Below are 16,611 nucleotides of genomic sequence, written 5' to 3' on the forward strand. Positions count from 1 at the left end.
ACTCACTGTGGTGTGGGGCGGGTGTGTGGGGCCTCTCTGTAGACAACCCAGAGTGATACCAAAGTCAAACCTCTACAGTGGGTCCTCACACACACGCACACACATTACATTACATTATTATACATTACACACACACACACTCACACACACACATACCTGACTCTGCCCCCTACCCCTTCCTAGATTAGACCAGGATCTCAGAAGTGAAAAGCACATTAAAACTGTAAGTTTATGAATTTTTAGTTTATGAGATTTTCTCACAGTGGCAAGCACTGGTAGAAATTTAGGATAAGCATTCATGATACAATTCCAATATACAGTATATACTGTAACAATGTCACATCAGTTTCCGTCGTCCTATTGCATTCTGGGGGCATGCAGGTATGCTGTGTGTGTGTGTGTGTGTGTAGTGTAGATAGGTCAGTAAAACTCAGCGGAGAAAGAGTGATAGATTTTAAAGAGTTTATCCCTTCACTTCCCCCTTACACTCCTGCTTTCCTTCTTTGTGCAATGCAGCTTAAATCCAAAGGCACTGAAAGAAGGAAGCAAATGAGGATTTTACAGATTACTGGTGAAAACCTTAAAAACGAAACCAAAGAGCTCCAATATTATCTCTTCTCTGATGCATCCATGCCTTTTGTCCATATCCGATTTCATTCTTCTGTCTACATTCCTGGTTCATATAGTGTTTGAAGCAATGACCTCAGCTATCCAAAGGGAATTAATAATACTAATAATAATAATAATAATGATGATAATGATGATTAAATTATTATTTTTTAACTATATGTCACTGGGGAAAGCATACGCCTGTTATAAATATGGTGATGACGATGATGATGATGATGATGATGATGATGATGATGGTGATGACATCTTACTATATCTGTATCGCTGTACCTGTTCTTATTCTTCTTTCATTTGTACCGCTGAAAATCTCTCACTTATTTCTGAGTCTGAAACCCTGAATCTTTCTGTTGGTTCTTTTTACACATCTCTGTCTGTGTGTCTGTTGTTCAAGGGGGTGGGAGGGGGGGCAACTTAAGTGTTAGGAATAAAGTGCAAACTTAGGACAACTTTCCTGTCATCTGTACTCTTTCCTGTCACCTCAGTAGACTGCGCTAATGTTTTTGTGAATAATGAATGTAGCCTGTCAAGGCGACAGCAGTACCAGCGTTAGCGATAACTCTACAGCATCCAAACACAGCAGAACCCCACATTCATATCTGTTCTCACAGGCTGGTGCAATCAGCGGTAGCTCAGGCTCGACACTCATGAAACTGAAAGCATCCATTTATCACAGGAAGATTTATAAAAAGTTATATACCACTGAATATTTCTCAGCTGAATTCTCATTAGCAGTAATGCCCTTGGAAATCAAAGAGGGTAGTGAACACCAGACCTGGGTCAAATACCTATTTGTTTTGGGTTCAAATGCTTTTCTACGCTTTACTGATCTTGTCTGGTGTATTGGAACCAATGAAAAAAATTGCAAACCCCACCTTCAGGTCATATTGGCAGGCTCAGTTACTCCAGGCAAGATCAACAGAGCACAGAAAATGATTCCAAAACAAATGCATATTTGACCCAGGTCTGGTGAATACACAGGATTGTGCAGCTGGCTAGATGTTAGAGGGATGATTAGGTGGTCAGATGTAGAGAGCCAGCTATGTGGGCAGTTCACACCAGGCTAACACTTTAATTTCATGTATCTTTAAGGACCTTAAGGACCTAAATTCAAGGCCTTGTTCAAATGACAGCACTACATAGCACTACACCCGATCCCTGCACTGTGGCATTGGAAAAGTCAGCTATGCATGTAAATGGTTTTTATTTGAAGTTAGTGCATGCACATATGAGTGATACACACACAGTGAGCTCTGTAATGTTTTTTTTGGACAAAGGTATTTTTCTTGATTTGGCTTTGTAGTCCACGGTTTTAGATTTGTAATCAAACAATTCACATGTGATTCTCAGGTTTTATTAAAGTGCATTTTTATAGATTTTGGTTTCGACGTGTAGAAATTACAGGGCTTTTTATACATGGCCCCTGCCCCGCCCCCCTTTCAGAACTTTCAGAAATATGGAAAAAAACGTAGTCAGATCTACAGGTCACGTCTTAGGCTTACCAAAATCAGCTGTATGGAACATTAAAAGGTAAGAGATCACTGGTGAGCTCAGTAATCACAAGGGGGCCTTGTGTAATGTAATGTAATGTAATTGGCCTGGTAGGCTAAGAAAGACCTCTATAGTTGATAGCCAAAGATTTTTCACCATAATGAAGAAAATCTCCCAAAGACCTGTCCTACAGATCAGAAACACTCTTCAGGAGGCAGGCATGGATGTGCCAGTGATTACTATTTACAGAAGACTTCACGACCAGAACTGCAGAGAGTATACTACAAAATGAACACCACCAGTTAGCTGCAAAAATAGTACGGCCCGGTTACAGTTCTGTGAGGAAGCACCAAAAAGGGCCTGCAGAGTTCTATAAAAAGGTTCTGTGAATCATGTTGAAAAAAAAACCTCAGTGAGTGACACGGCATCCTGGGACACTGAACCTACAGCCGGTTACTTTTTACTGGACGGAGAGCCAGCTGCAGGTGCACGTTCTCCAGTGCGATACAACGGTGCAGCAAAGCAGATTAGCCTAACTGAGCTTCTTCTGGTCTCCAGCAGAGGGCCCCAGCGAGGCAGTATTGAGGAATGCAAGCTCAGGTGCTTACCTCTGCACAGAAAGGTGCACAGAATGAACTCTGTGTGACTTTACAGGCTGTGGTTCACACTCAGCTGTGTCACTGGATCCTAGACCAGCTCAAGTCTTGAATTAATTAGTGACAGGGAGAACAGGCTTTTGGAAGCGAGGTGTCAACTGACATAAACGAAAACCCAGAGGGAAAAGCAACGGCTGCACTATGTCACAAAGTGAACTGATGCAAAGTTGTGACAGTAAATGAGTTAATTAATTGAATAAATCTATATGAAAAGCACTACATATAATGTATTGATATGACTTTGCATGTAACAAATACAGCAGGACACAAATAGTTGTGGCCTGTTTTATATATTTAGGTTGACAAAGTAGTTAAGATATGGATGTAAATGTTGGAATATGGTGCCTTTCAAATAGTTCAACCAATGTAACATAAAACTGAGCAAATCCTGCATTGCATCTTTAAGTATCTTTCAGCATATTAAAGCATCTTTAAGCATCTTTAAGCAGTGCAATGCCGAGTTACTGAGAATGGCCTGTTTCCAAAACAAATAACGAGGAAGTCTTTTTGCACAATCCTAAATGGCGCCGCTGCCTTTATCCCCCCCCCCCCCTTCCCCTTTCAAAAAACAAATGTTGACTGAAGGCTTGTCTGAATTCTAATCTGTCCTGTCCTGCAAGACTGGAGCCCACATGTGACACAAGACTGGGAGCAAAGGAGCATGGAACATTTCATCTGAGTTTTTACTTCCTGCTTTAACACCAGCTGATGCTCAACAGCACTCCTGGGAATAGGGGAAGACAGCTGAAAGACAGACAGCACTGTCCTCCAGAGAGACAGACAGACAGACAGACAGACATAAAGACAAACAAGAGCAGGGACAAACGGATGGATTTGCGACGAGGAGTTTCCCAAAACGTATCGATCCGTCCTAAGCCAAACAATATTTCTTCTCATATACCCGGCATACGCTTTCTCCCAGACTCCAATCTGGCTCCCTTGAAATGGCTTCTCTTTTGTCTCCCGCCATAAATCAGATCAGTCGGCATTTTATGATGGGAAAGGAGGTGGGAGGGGAGGGGGGAGAGGAGTGGTGCAGCTGCAGAACATTAATACTCTGTTCACCATTCATAAAGAGAAACGGCCTTGATCCAGGCCCAAGCCCGAGCTTGGGAAGAAGCTCCTTTGTGGGTGAGACCAGGAGGGAGGGTTGGAGCGCTCCATCTGCAGTTCACTAGGGAAGCAGATGGGAGGGGGGACCACCGCTGAAAGATTTGTTTAAGTGAGCTCTGAGATGCATGAACTTGTCTAAATACTGACCAATGGTGCTGAAGGAAAGTGAAGACCAGCATTAGACACAGTGGTGTACCCCCCCCCCCCCCACCCCCACTCCAAACCTCTCATCATCACTGCTTCAGGCCGAGTTTCAATGAGCATCACTGCATCTCACTGAACTGAGATTTACTGCATCACTCAACTAAACTTCGGTGAGATTCACTGCATCACTCAACTAAACTTCAGTGAGATTCACTGCATCACTCAACTAAACTTCAGTGAGATTCACTGCATCACACTCAACTAAACTTCTGTGAGATTCACTGCATCACACTCAACTAAACTTCGGTGAGATTCACTGCATCACACTCAACTAAACTTCAGTGAGATTCACTGCATCACTCAACTAAACTTCAGCGAGATTCACTGCATCACTCAACTAAACTTCAGCGTGATTCACTGAATCACACTCAACTAAACTTCAGCGTGATTCACTGAATCACACTCAACTAAACTTCAGCGTGATTCACTGCATCGCTCTCAACTAAACTTCAGTGTGATTCACTGAATCACACTCAACTAAACTTCAGCGTGATTCACTGAATCACACTCAACTAAACTTCAGCGTGATTCACTGAATCACACTCAACTAAACTTCAGCGTGATTCACTGAATCACACAACTAAACTTCAGCGTGATTCACTGAATCACACTCAACTAAACTTCAGCATGATTCACTGAATCACACTCAACTAAACTTCAGTAAGATTCACTGCATCACTCTTACAGCATGTCACTGCCTCATACTGAACATTAGGCCAATTTTTTACATTTTCCATCTCTCAGATTACAACCAAATAAGGCAGTGGCAGTTTACCTGAGGACACACACTGAAGAGAATAGAATATCCCATCTGGATATCAAATGCCACTGTGGAAATATGCCACTGCAACATGCAGGCGCCGGTTTGAAACCTGTCTAAATATACACTTGTTTTTCTCCACACACAAGCTCAGACATTTGTTTGTTGTATGTTCTGAAATAAATCCCAGACGGTGGCTGTGTCTGATTGCGTGTATGCCTGTGTATGAGTCTGAATGTGTCTTAGACTGGATTCTCCCTGTAGTTTCCTTTTTTTGAGATTATTCTGCAGTGTCCCTCCCTACCTGTCTTTTACATGTGACCACTCCTCTTCCTCTCCATCCCCTCATTTCTAACCTTCCTTCAGTAATCAGAATATAATTTTCACTTAAAAAATAGTATTCAACTTATCTTAAAACACACACACACACACACACACACAAATGGCAATGCTAGTTAATTCTAGATTTATAAAGTGTTCTCATAACGCAAAGTGATTCATCCAAATAATTAAAAAAAAAGAAAAGAAAAGAAAAACTCTACAAGAGGAACAGGCCCCTTGTTGTCTTTTAAACCCCAAAGGAATTCCAATATTAACACCTGAAAATATGAAACCCTGTCCACACAGGTCTCTGTTCCTCAGGTGTAGCCATAGAGACTCTCTTTGTGCAGTAATCCACCAGACGTCGTAGGAATGGCCGTCCAATTACAGGCAGACGCCAGTTTGAAAAGCCAATAGAGTGTGCAGTTGCACACTGTCTCTGTGCTTAATTAAAAAGTGGGACATTCCTTCTGCATTCAGCCATCTTACAATTAACGCTTTATTGCACAGAACTTTGATGGGAGCTCGGAACCCACCAAAGGCCACAAGGCCACAGATATGGTTATGGTTCACCTCAGAAATGGAAAATACCTATAAGAAAAATGATAGTATAATTTATCATTTAGAGGTATCACTTGGAGGTATCGTTTAGATTACCTACAAGTATATAAGCAATGTGCATATCTAATAAAAATATTTGCTGGTGGAAGAAATATCATTGATCAGGCAAAGTCAGAACCAGTGTCAGCTCTGTTTCTGAATTGAACTTCTGCTAATCACTTCTTTTGCCAAATAATTTTTAATATTTGACATATTCAATCATTATAGTTTTGCCATATAGATCTATTTTTAAAATATGAATGTATTTGCTTTGGTGAAAGGTAAGATTTTAAAAGGTAAAAGATCAAACTGAAAAAGAAGGTGTTGGAATCATAATTAATATCGAATAATTCGTTAATAACACAAAAAATTACATTCGAATGTTTTATTAAAATGTTTTGCGGCATTAAAATGTTATTATGAAAGAAAAGTGGAAACTATAGTCTATACTATAATGAGGTGAAAAGTCAAACAAACACGAATATCGTGAATTCCAGGGTTAGGGAGAACCTTCACTCTGTTTGGTGCCGTTATTTATTCATTTATTTATTTATTTATTTTGCGCTTGTCTTTTCCTGGCTACTTTACTTCTTTTCGCCACTAGATGGGGCTAGTTTCTTGTCATTACATCTTTGAAAATATACTTCAAATTCAAATGGTCTTCGTGTTTTGACTTTTTCCAGTGTACTTCTTCAGATTTTTCCGTTCGTGTGTAGCCTACATTATGGTATTAACCATAACGTAGGCTACACAGTACTGCTGCACATTAAATTGCAGAACGACTTTGAAAACGTAGTTTCTATCATTTATATCCGCACTGTCAACAATGTGCCGCCCTTTTTCAATATTGACACGACTTTTCATTTCAAGTTTCAAAGCCCTTTCGTCGATTTATTCAATTTATAATGTACTTCATGCGAGACCAGTTCGCCTCCCTTTCATCGTTTGGCTTGATGTAGTAGACCCGAGACAACCTCACCCCCATTAAAACCAAAGTAGGCCACCCAGTGAAAAGTTAGGTTTCCCTGGCGTGGTTCATCCCCACCCACTGTGTATGTATGGAAATGTGTATTAAGCTTCATTGATTTTTGATGTTATAGTAACACAAAATTGTCTAAATTTTACGCGCAATCACCTGTTGACCGTTGATGATTAATCGCTAGTGCCAGCTGGTGGTGATAAGATGCGCTAATAACATTTTGCCAAATGGATAGCGTACTTCATCTTGAGTCAAATTAATAACCGGGCAAAATATATTTTTACTTCTTTATTATTCCGTGGTGCGCTTAGTTACAAAATGGATCACGAATTCAGCCTAAATTGATTTTAAGATTTCGTAAAATTTTTGGCCCAGTTCCTCAGATTTAATTCCCTTTTGTGACATTTTGAAACCAGTGTAGGCGAAAAATCCTCCGCGTCAAACCTGTCACTGTCGTCGTAATTCAACCCACAATATCCTCCGTGCGCTGCCATTCCTCGACGCGAGTCAGCACTGCTGACAAATATCGTTGCCCGTTTAAAGAGGTGCGAGGCTGGCTCATACATGTGACGTTTTGACTATTAGAATTACTCTTCATGTAGGTGTTGACGGACCCGTCCATCAACACCTACAATATGAATAGTAATGACTAACCAGTACCACCCCCTCAGGCGTTCTTCCTACACAGGTGGAATGACAGGTCATATTTCCAATGTAGTTTTTCAAGCCTTTATTTTGAAAAGAGGATATAATTTCACCTCGAGCTAAAAACATTTGGTGGGGGGGAAAAATCACCGCAGAATACGTGAGTACGAGTGAGCCACAGTAGCTTTGTTCTCTCGAAGGTTGTCAGTACTTCTCAGAGAGGCTTCTGTCAATGTGTACCAGCATGTGTTGTCTGGCAATGCACCTCAGATGTATCATGTTTAAGTGCCTCACCGAAATGGCAATGTCTCCCAGTGTGACTGACGGCGCTCTCTGGTGTGACAGTGCGTCTCCCAGAAAGGTCTCGAGCAGTGTTTCGGTGTTGTGATGCGCTTTGCGACAATCTGTTTGCAAACAGCGCCATTCAGAAATACTGAGGTTCGTTCTGAGAAAGTGCGTCTGACGGAGGGCTGTCAGTGGGACGTCTCGGTGAGCATGTCCGATCATCCGCGCGCATCTCGGAGATGACGGCGTTCATCCTCTCCCAGACTCCCACACACGGGATGTGCGGTAGCACGGTGCAGCAGGTGCGTTGGGGGCACTTACATGCATACACCCGGAGGTCCCGTGTAAACGTGAGCGGAGGGAAGCGCGTTCCCAGGAAGGGATAGACCCGGTGTAGTCTGGACACAGGCTAGTGTAGAAAGAGCTCCAAGGTGCGATAGCCCATTGTCCATTAGATGGAGATAAAAACATCTCCCTTCATCTAAAGGTGGATTTCATTTGTTAAAATTCTATTATTTTTATTATCATTTTCAGTATGGAGGTCACAGTTTAGCTTAATGGTCATTATGCCCTCGGGCAGCGTGTTTACCCTGAATATCAAGCTGTATAAACGGACCTTATATAAAAACGCCATCTGTTTAAGTCGCGCTGGTTAAGTGTCCCTGCTAAATGGCAATAATGAAAATATAGGTATGAGGTGAGAAAAAGCTCCGTATTTAAGAAACAATTAAGCCTCATTTCAACTGACAAAAAATAGGAAGATGTTCAAAAACAGAAACATATCTGGCAGCACAGTTGGTTTTTAACCAATTTTAATTAACCCTGATTACAGTTTAATTACAAGTTGGAAAAAAAAAAACAAGAGAATCATAGAAGAGAAGTTCAATGTTATATCATCATGGTATTAAAACTCATCTCCCCTTCTGCGTGTTACATAGCTACAGAGGGAGAGACAGACACCTTTACATAGTAAAATACAAGACTTCTTTTTTTTTCCTTTAAATGACATCCCCCAAAAATGAAAAAAATAAAAAAATGACAATATGTGACAAGATAGCATACCTCTCTTCCCCACAGATCAACTCCCCCCACTACATTTCCCAGCAGCCCCTGCTCTCTTATTTGCGTTGAAGTAAATGTCGAGCGCAGTAACGTTTCCGTTAGCGTACAGCGCGAAGCTGGGCTGGAAGAGGACAGAGGACGCGGGGGAAAGCAGAGGATAATGAAAGCAAAAAAAATCATCGTACACCAAAAGGGGAGGGAACTCAACTACACCATATCGGCGGGGCGGGGGAGAGGTAAATAATTCAACAATAATGATAATTATTATAATAATAAGAACAGCGAACGGCAATATTGACATCGAGAGATAAAATCAGATGAGGTGGGGGGATCCTATTGTGAAAAGTGATCCGTGTACATTTCCTGTGCCCCCGTCCCGTTCTTCTGCTGTCACACTACAGGTGGGTGCGACCAAAATCTCCTCCCCCCACCCTTACAGGGGAGGGGTCCGGGCCTGGGTCTGGGGCCGGGAAAAGAGACGGGCAGTGCAGCCAAGAGAGAGTGCCGTTTAAGGTACAAAAGTTAAAATGGGTAAGGCAGCTGTCAGTTAAGAAGCAGACGCGGGCGGGGCGGGCGGTCTGGCTCGGTGCTCAGACGCTCCGGTGCTCAGGCCGACGTGCCGCCTGGGGGACGGCCTTTTCCAGACTAGCCCCCCCGCCCCCCCAAAGCCTGGGAAGTGCTGCTCTCCTCTAATGCGTCTGCGCCCTCTTTGTGTTCCTCCACGGCCTGCAGCCGTGAGGTCAGAGACCCCAGGGGGGAGAAGCGCTTCCGCACTCAGCCGTTAGGACCCCAGACGGCCGGAGCTGGGTCACACAAAGAGCCTTCCCGCGCGGCGCTCGCTGCGTACGCCGCCCGGCGCAGAGGCCGCTAATTTTAGCCGCCGCCCTGCGTGGCTCCGTGCAGATGTGGAAATGCCACAGGTCCGCCAGGCGGCCAGCCAGCTGGTGGTGGTGCTGGTAAATGGGAGCCAGCTGCGGTCAGCCGGACAGAGGGCATGCTGGGAAATCGCGCCGGACCGAGACGCTCCTGGCCACCCGCGCCCATACCGCTAACGTCTGAAGAGTCCTTTCCCCGGTTTTCATGATTTACAAAGAGTTTTTTTTTCATTTTTGACTGAGTTTCTTTTTTAAAAAAAAAAAACATTCCCCCACTGATCCTTTGCACTAACGACCCTCTAAATTCCTAACGACAGACAGAGAGGATCCGATGCGCCCCCTCTTCCCCTCGCCATCACGCCACTGGAAGAAAATTAAAATAATAAAAATGACCACCATTTACAATATTCATAGTCAACACACACACACACACACGTGTGCGTCCTTATACTACATGTTTTAACATGGATTATAGTTTACATCGAGATCGGCATTTAAACTTTAAGTTTTTTTTTTTTTTTTTACATGCTATAAAACAAGGCAAAGAGGCAGTGTGTGAGGTCCAGACGTGTGTGAGGTCCAGACGTGTGTGAGGTCCAGACGTGCCCTCCGTCTCGTCAGCGCGCGGTGGGGGCCCCTCTCTCGCGGGACCGGGCCCCGGAGAGAAGGAGCAGAGCCGCGTGCTGCAGAGCCAATGAGAGGGACACGGAGCTAAGGGCATCGCGGTGCGTGCGTGCGTGCGTGCGTGCGTGACCCTGTCCAATGGCTGCGCGTGAACTCCTGAGGGGGGCGGGGTCACAAGCGTAAGTTACTGTACGGGAGACGGGACGCTTGGGGTCAGGCTCCGCCCGTCCTCTTCTCTCCCTCCCGCTCTGCCGCTCACTTCCTGTGCGCCTTCCTGTCTGAGCGCCCGTCTCCGCCTCTAACCACTCTGCCCCCCCACCCCCCCCTTAGGGATTTCAGGCGGAATGATAGACCACGTCGGGTGTGAATTCACCTGAAAAACCTGCCACCTTAAGAGCCTTCTTCCTGTTTGCTACTCACACCAGGTTAAAAACAAGCTTCAAGTACTTTACAAAACAGGATGTTTACAAAACAGCTCAGAAAGCGACGGCCACGTGACGACTCAGTAAAAATCTCACAATAAGGGGGGGTTTGGTGTGAGGCCTGAGGCCTGGTCAGCGCTCACAAAACGTGTCATTCAGTGCCGTTTCTGACAGAGCGAACGAGAGACTGACTCTGCCATTCACCAGCAGCCTGCATTAAAACGGTGAGCCGTGCCTGAGGGGCGGTTCTGCACACGCACCTGTCCCGCACTGGACTTTGGGTGAAAAGGTGTGAGGCACCGTGAGGGGGAGTGGGGGTGTGGGGTGGGGGCTGGGGGGGGGGGGGGGGGGGGGGTTGAGACTGTTAAAAACATGGATCCTCTGGGAGCCGCACTGCACAAGACTGTAAACACAACTGCACTTCTGCACACTGGGGTGAAGCTGCCTGTGCGCTAAGCCCAACGCGACCCCAGCCCCGAGCCAAACCCCAGGTCCCGGACAGGCGGGGGGGGGGGGCCCTGGGTGGGGGGTGGGAGGCTGAGACGGGCGGGAGGAGCCGAAACGTGAAGCGGCCCTGACTCCGCCCTGCAGCGCTGCTCTCAGCTGTCTGAATGCTCGCCTGGATGTATGCAGAAAGGGGCGGGCCTTCCAGTCAGGTGATTTAGCCCCGCCCCCTCTACCCCAACCCCAACTGTTCCGGTTCGTTCGTGGAATCAAAGTCAGCTGATCAGAAAGCCACCCGCCTCTGAGCGGACGCAAACCAAGCCGCGAAAAAAAAAGGTTGTCGTCCCGATAAGCCCACCGGTCCAGGAGCTGTCCCTGTAATGGCCTCGCTCTCCTCAGTGTGGTGTGTGAGCGGACGTGTACGAGGACAGGCACTTAAAATCCCGCGTTTCAGAGTCTAAAAACACAACAATAAAACCCCCCGTTTCACGGAGGTCGGGGCCTTCCGGAGAGCAGAGGCGGGGCCAGGGTGGGGCTCGGACCGGAGAGCCGCTAGTTCAGCCACAGCTTCGGCTTCCTCCTCTCCTCGTTTGGACCGGCGCCCTCTTCAGGCTCGGCGGTGGAGGGGCAGGAGGTCTCGCTCTGGAGAGGGGCGGAGGTCCGGGAGAGCGAGGGGCGGCGGGAGAGAAAGGGGTAAAGCACAAAGGCCACTGTGAGAGCAGTCATCACGCCCTGGACTGGGGGGGGTGCTGGGATTAGAGTTTGCTGAGGTTTAACGCTTGGTGGGGGTGTCAGTATTGGAGCATCCCGCCTCCTGTGTCCGTCCACATTAGTGTAAGCGTGAGCACTCCTGAGCCAGGCCCTGTGTGTTAGTGCATCTGTGTGCTCATTAGTGAGTGTGAATGTGTGAGAGGACATGCATGCGAATGTGTGTGTGCACGTGTGACTGTGTATACAAGTGTGTGTGTGTGTGTGTGTGTGCGTGTGTGCGTGTGTGCGTGCGTATTTATAAGTGTTTGTGTGTATAAGTGTGTTAGTGTGTGTGTGTGGGTCAGCAGTCGTTCTCCAGGGAGAGCTGGTGTGTTAGTGTGTGTGTGTGTGTGTGTGTGTATAAGTGTGTTAGTGTGTGTGTGTGTGTGTGTGTGTGTGTATAAGTGTGTGCGTGTGTGTGTGTGTATAAGTGTGTTAGTGTGTGTATGTGTGTGTATAAGTGTGTTAGTGTGTGTGTGTGTGTGTATGTATGTGTGTGTATAAGTGTGTTATAGTGTGTGTGTGTTAGTGTATGTGTGTGCGTATAAGTGTGTAACAGTGTGTGTGGGTCAGCAGCGGTTCTCCAGGGAGAGCTGGGCGGTCGCTCGGTGCAGCTCTGCACTCACCCTGCACTGGGCCTGCGGGGGCGGGGCCGGGGCCCTGCTCTCCTCCCTCTCTCCGCTAGGCTCCGCCTCCCGCTCCCCCGGGTCGGCTCGGGCCTTCTTGTCGTCGGCCTCGTCGGCGCCGGCCTCCAGGCGCTGGTCCTCGCTCCAGCGCCGCTTGAAGCGCAGCTTCAGGGGGATGCACCTGGAGCCGCCGGGCGTGGCCGGGGCGGGGCCGGCGGCCGTGCTGGCCCCCGGGGGGGCGTCTCCGGGCTCCACCGGCTCGCTCTTCAGGGCGGGGGGGCGGCGGGCCTCGGCGGGCGGCCCCGGGAAGGGCGGGAGGGCCGGCGGGGGGGCCGCGGGGGTCTTGAACACGTCCTCGTCCAGGTCGTCGTCGGCCGGCGGCGGCGGCAGCGGCATGCCGTTGGGCCGCTGGTCCCGCCGGTGGTGAGGGGGGAAGGGCTCCAGCCCGTCCTCAAGCTCCGCCTCCTCCTCGCTGATGTCAGTCACCTCCACCTCCTCCTCAGACTCCATGTCAGAGATGGGCTCCACCTGCACAAGGCCAGGGGTCAGGTGTTAGAGCACGAGAGACAGAGAGAAAGAGAGAATGAGAGAATGAGAGAATGAGAAATTGAGAGACAGACAGATAGATAGAGAAGGATCATACGCAGAGAGAGAAAAACAGAGATAGAGAGGGAACATACAGAGAGAGAGAGAGAGAGAGGGAGGGGTCACACAGAGAGAGAGAGAGAGAGGGAGGGATCACACAGAGAGAGAGAGAGAGAAAGAGGGAGGGATCACACAGAGAGAGAGAGAGAGAGAGAGGGAGGGATCACACAGAGAGAGAGAGGGAGGGATCACACAGAGAGAGAGAGAAAGAGGGAGGGATCACAGAGAGAGAGGCTGACCTTTATCTTGGGCAGGCTGCCGGTGCTGTTGAGGGAGGCGGAGGAGGAGGAGCTGGAGAGCAGGCCCGAGCCCCCAGCAGAGCCCAGGTCGCCTCCGAAAGAGAAGGGGGAGGGCAGGCCGGAGGGGGCGGAGCCGCAGGCGGAGGGGGCGGAGCCCGAGCCGCTGGGGCCGGCCCGGCCCTGGCCCTGCCCGTCGCGCTGCTGCTTGCGGCCCAGCGGCGGCGGCTGCAGCTTGAACTTGAAGGGCGAGAGGTGCGGGTCGTCGCCGGGGTGCAGCGGGTGCGGGTGGGCGTGGCCGTGCCCGTGCGCGTGCGCGTGCGACAGGGCCGCGTGGTGGGCGGGGCCCTTGTCGGGGCGCTGCGGCTGTGGGATGATGATGTTGGGGTAGTGCAGGAAGGCGCGGGGGCTCAGGTGGTAGTTGTACACGCTCTGGGTGTGGGCCTGCAGGTAGCGCTTCATGTCCTCGGGGTTGAAGGAGAAGTGGGAGCCCAGCATGGGGCTGAGGGAGGGGGAGGGCGTGTAGGGCAGGTGGGAGGAGGGCGTCATGGAGAGGGCGGGCGAGAGGGGAGGGGCCAGCAGCCCCGCCCCCCCGGAGCCGGGCAGGGGCGAGACGGGGAAGGGGGAGAGGGGGTCGGGGTGGACCCTGTGCGCGGGGTGGCCGCGCGGGTGGGGCGCCCCGTACAGGCGGAACAGGGAGTCGTGGGAGAGGCGGGGGTGCAGGACGCCGCGGAAGCCCCGGTCGCCGCCCCGCTCGTCGGCCCCGCCCTCCTCCAGCTCGGAGTTGACGGACGTGCCGTCGCTGCAGTCGCTGATGGAGTTGCGCGCCAGGCGCCCGGCCGCCGCGCTGAACACCGGGCTGCGCAGCTCCTCGCTCGGGGACAGCACGTCCGACGGCGTGGACGGCGGGAAGCGGAAGTGCGTGCCCGCCCCCGAGGGGACCGGGGGGGCGCTCTGAGGAACACCGCTGCCTAAAACACACAGAGAGAGGGAGGGGGCAGGGGAACACAGAGAGAGGGAGGGAGAGAGGGAGGACAGAGAGGGAGGGGGCAGGGGAACACAGAGAGAGGGAGGGAGAGAGGGAGGGGGCAGGGGAACACAGAGAGAGGGAGGGAGAGAGGGAGGGGGCAGGGGAACACAGAGAGAGGGAGGGAGAGAGGGAGGGGGCAGGGGAACACAGAGAGAGGGAACGAGAGAGGGAGGGAGGGGGCAGGGGAACGAGAGAGGGAGGGGCAGGAGAACACAGAAAGGGGGGAGAGAGGGACAGAAGAGAGGGAGAGGGGGAGGAAGAGAGAAGGTGAAAGACTGAACACACGGCTCGACAGCGCTCCCATTTTAGGAACATTTGCTCATGAAAATTAATGTGTGCTAACTGGAAAAAATAATGCAGGAGCTCATCGACTAATTAGGATGCATTAGTGTGCTCCTCAACGTTCTAACTAAGGAGCACATGTGCGCATGGGAAAAATGCTAGAGTAGAGCCCCAGAATGCCATATACTGTAAGCCATGGACTAATATCCTGCTATTCGAAATAAAACACTGCTCTTCTGTGCAGACAGAGAGCAGGATGTGGCTCATTAGGAGCAGAGGAACAGCAGTGGAGCCCCTTACCTGCTGACCCCATGTCAATGAAGGGGTAATTCACCAGCACCAGCTTATTGAAGTTAAACTTGTAGGTGAATCTCTTCCCTTTAGTCTTATGCAGGATCCTCTTGTTATAGTAATACCTGTGGAACAAAGACAGTGCTTACAGTCACTCAATGGCAGAAAGCATGGAATCCGTGAAAGATCCATCAGTAACACACTAAAGCGCAGCCAGGCTATCTGCACACTGGAAATAGCTCGAAAGTCACAGAAAATAAAATCTGAGGGGGGGGGGGGTGTTTTGATTGGATGTAGATCTGTGTGCTGCTTGCATACCTGATCAGAAACTGCCTTTTTTTCTTGTTTGAAGACTAATATGTTTACAAATAACACAGCAGGGCAGAGTATTGGCATCCGTGTTTGTGAGCTAAGAGGTTGCAGGGTTTGAATCCCAGGTTGGGAGCTCTACCCAATCTGCTTCAGTAAATATCCAGCTATACAAAACACAACTACATAGCCAATATAAAAAGTTAACTGTGTAGTCTTTTAGGTGCCTAAATGTAACTGTCAATGTACTGTACCAATATGCCAGACAGAATGGCACTGAGTAAGGCCAGCTGTTTTTGGGGGACACAGATCAGCCTGTCTGACGGGACAGGCAGTGGAGCAGGACCGATTCGCCCTGTTCTGAAGGCTGGGTGCGAGACGGTAATGAGTAATATTTGCGCTCCGCGCGCGCTGCCCCCTCATTGGCCCAGCCCGAACAGCACGGCTCCTGAGCAGAGGGACAGACAGCCTATCGCTCTCCAGGAACCTCTACAGAAATACGGCGGGCGACTCCAGCCGTCAGTAACGCTCCCACGGCCCGTCTGCTCACGCAGCCAGCGCACCGCTCCTCTGCGCGCGCGCATTCCTCCCTCCCCCTATACCTGAACTCAGCCCTGTTTAAGAGCAGGGTTCTCTGGAATGTTTTTCAACATTCAACATTCAGCGTTCTAGAACTCTGCTTTAAGTTACCAGCAGTAATTGTTACATTGGCATTAGAATGTTCGATTAAGAATCACATTCTAATTCTAATCACATATTTGTGATCTCACACCACAAAGGGTTAAATATCTTACACCTCTACATAATTTCCACTTCCAGAATGTGCTCACCCGACATCATCACTCTTAAAACTCATCTCAAACTGTCCATCTCAAACATGCGCAACCAAAGTCCAACACATAAGAGTCTCATTATGCTGGAACATATACAAAACACTTCTGACGTGGTCTTTGGACTAATAATGTGTTGCTATTCCTCAATTCAATTACACTATTGACTACGTATTTTCCTGAATTTTCATTAAAAGATCACAAGATAAAGAATAAAATACATCAGCAAAGTAATACTAAAACACCATAATGACCAACCATTATACAGGCTTGGGCTTTTCCAGAATCGATGCTTAATCTAACTTCCTGGCCATGCTTCGAACAGACACAGTGGTAACGTTTTATCAGTGATTTGGACTCAAACCAGCGAGGGCAACTTCATGTATGATTAGACACCTTTACTTTAAAACTCAAAGCACCACATAACACGTCCCACCAGGCTGAATAAGCCAGTGGACTGTAAGCTTCTGGAATGTTCCTGATGGGTACATGTCCAAGGGTCAT

At 48.7% G+C, this 16,611-nt stretch overlaps 1 protein-coding gene across 1 annotated transcript in view; it reads right to left on the minus strand.

Moving 5' to 3' along the window:
- Positions 1-11,177: 11,177 nt before the first annotated feature.
- LOC118234405 (ETS domain-containing transcription factor ERF-like) overlaps positions 11,178-16,611 on the minus strand; it is a 39,470-nt gene continuing 34,036 nt past the window's right edge. Inside the window, exons 3-6 of the mRNA XM_035430916.1 lie at positions 14,978-15,093; positions 13,369-14,336; positions 12,485-13,012; positions 11,178-11,750 (exon numbers count right to left, since the gene is read on the minus strand). Coding sequence (XP_035286807.1) covers positions 11,661-11,750; positions 12,485-13,012; positions 13,369-14,336; positions 14,978-15,093 — 1,702 coding nt within the window. The 3' untranslated portion in view covers positions 11,178-11,660. The remainder of the gene's footprint in view (positions 11,751-12,484; positions 13,013-13,368; positions 14,337-14,977; positions 15,094-16,611) is intronic.

Source organism: Anguilla anguilla, chromosome 8 (genome assembly GCF_013347855.1).
Source record: "Anguilla anguilla isolate fAngAng1 chromosome 8, fAngAng1.pri, whole genome shotgun sequence".
In the NCBI taxonomy this organism is placed as follows: domain Eukaryota; kingdom Metazoa; phylum Chordata; class Actinopteri; order Anguilliformes; family Anguillidae; genus Anguilla; species Anguilla anguilla.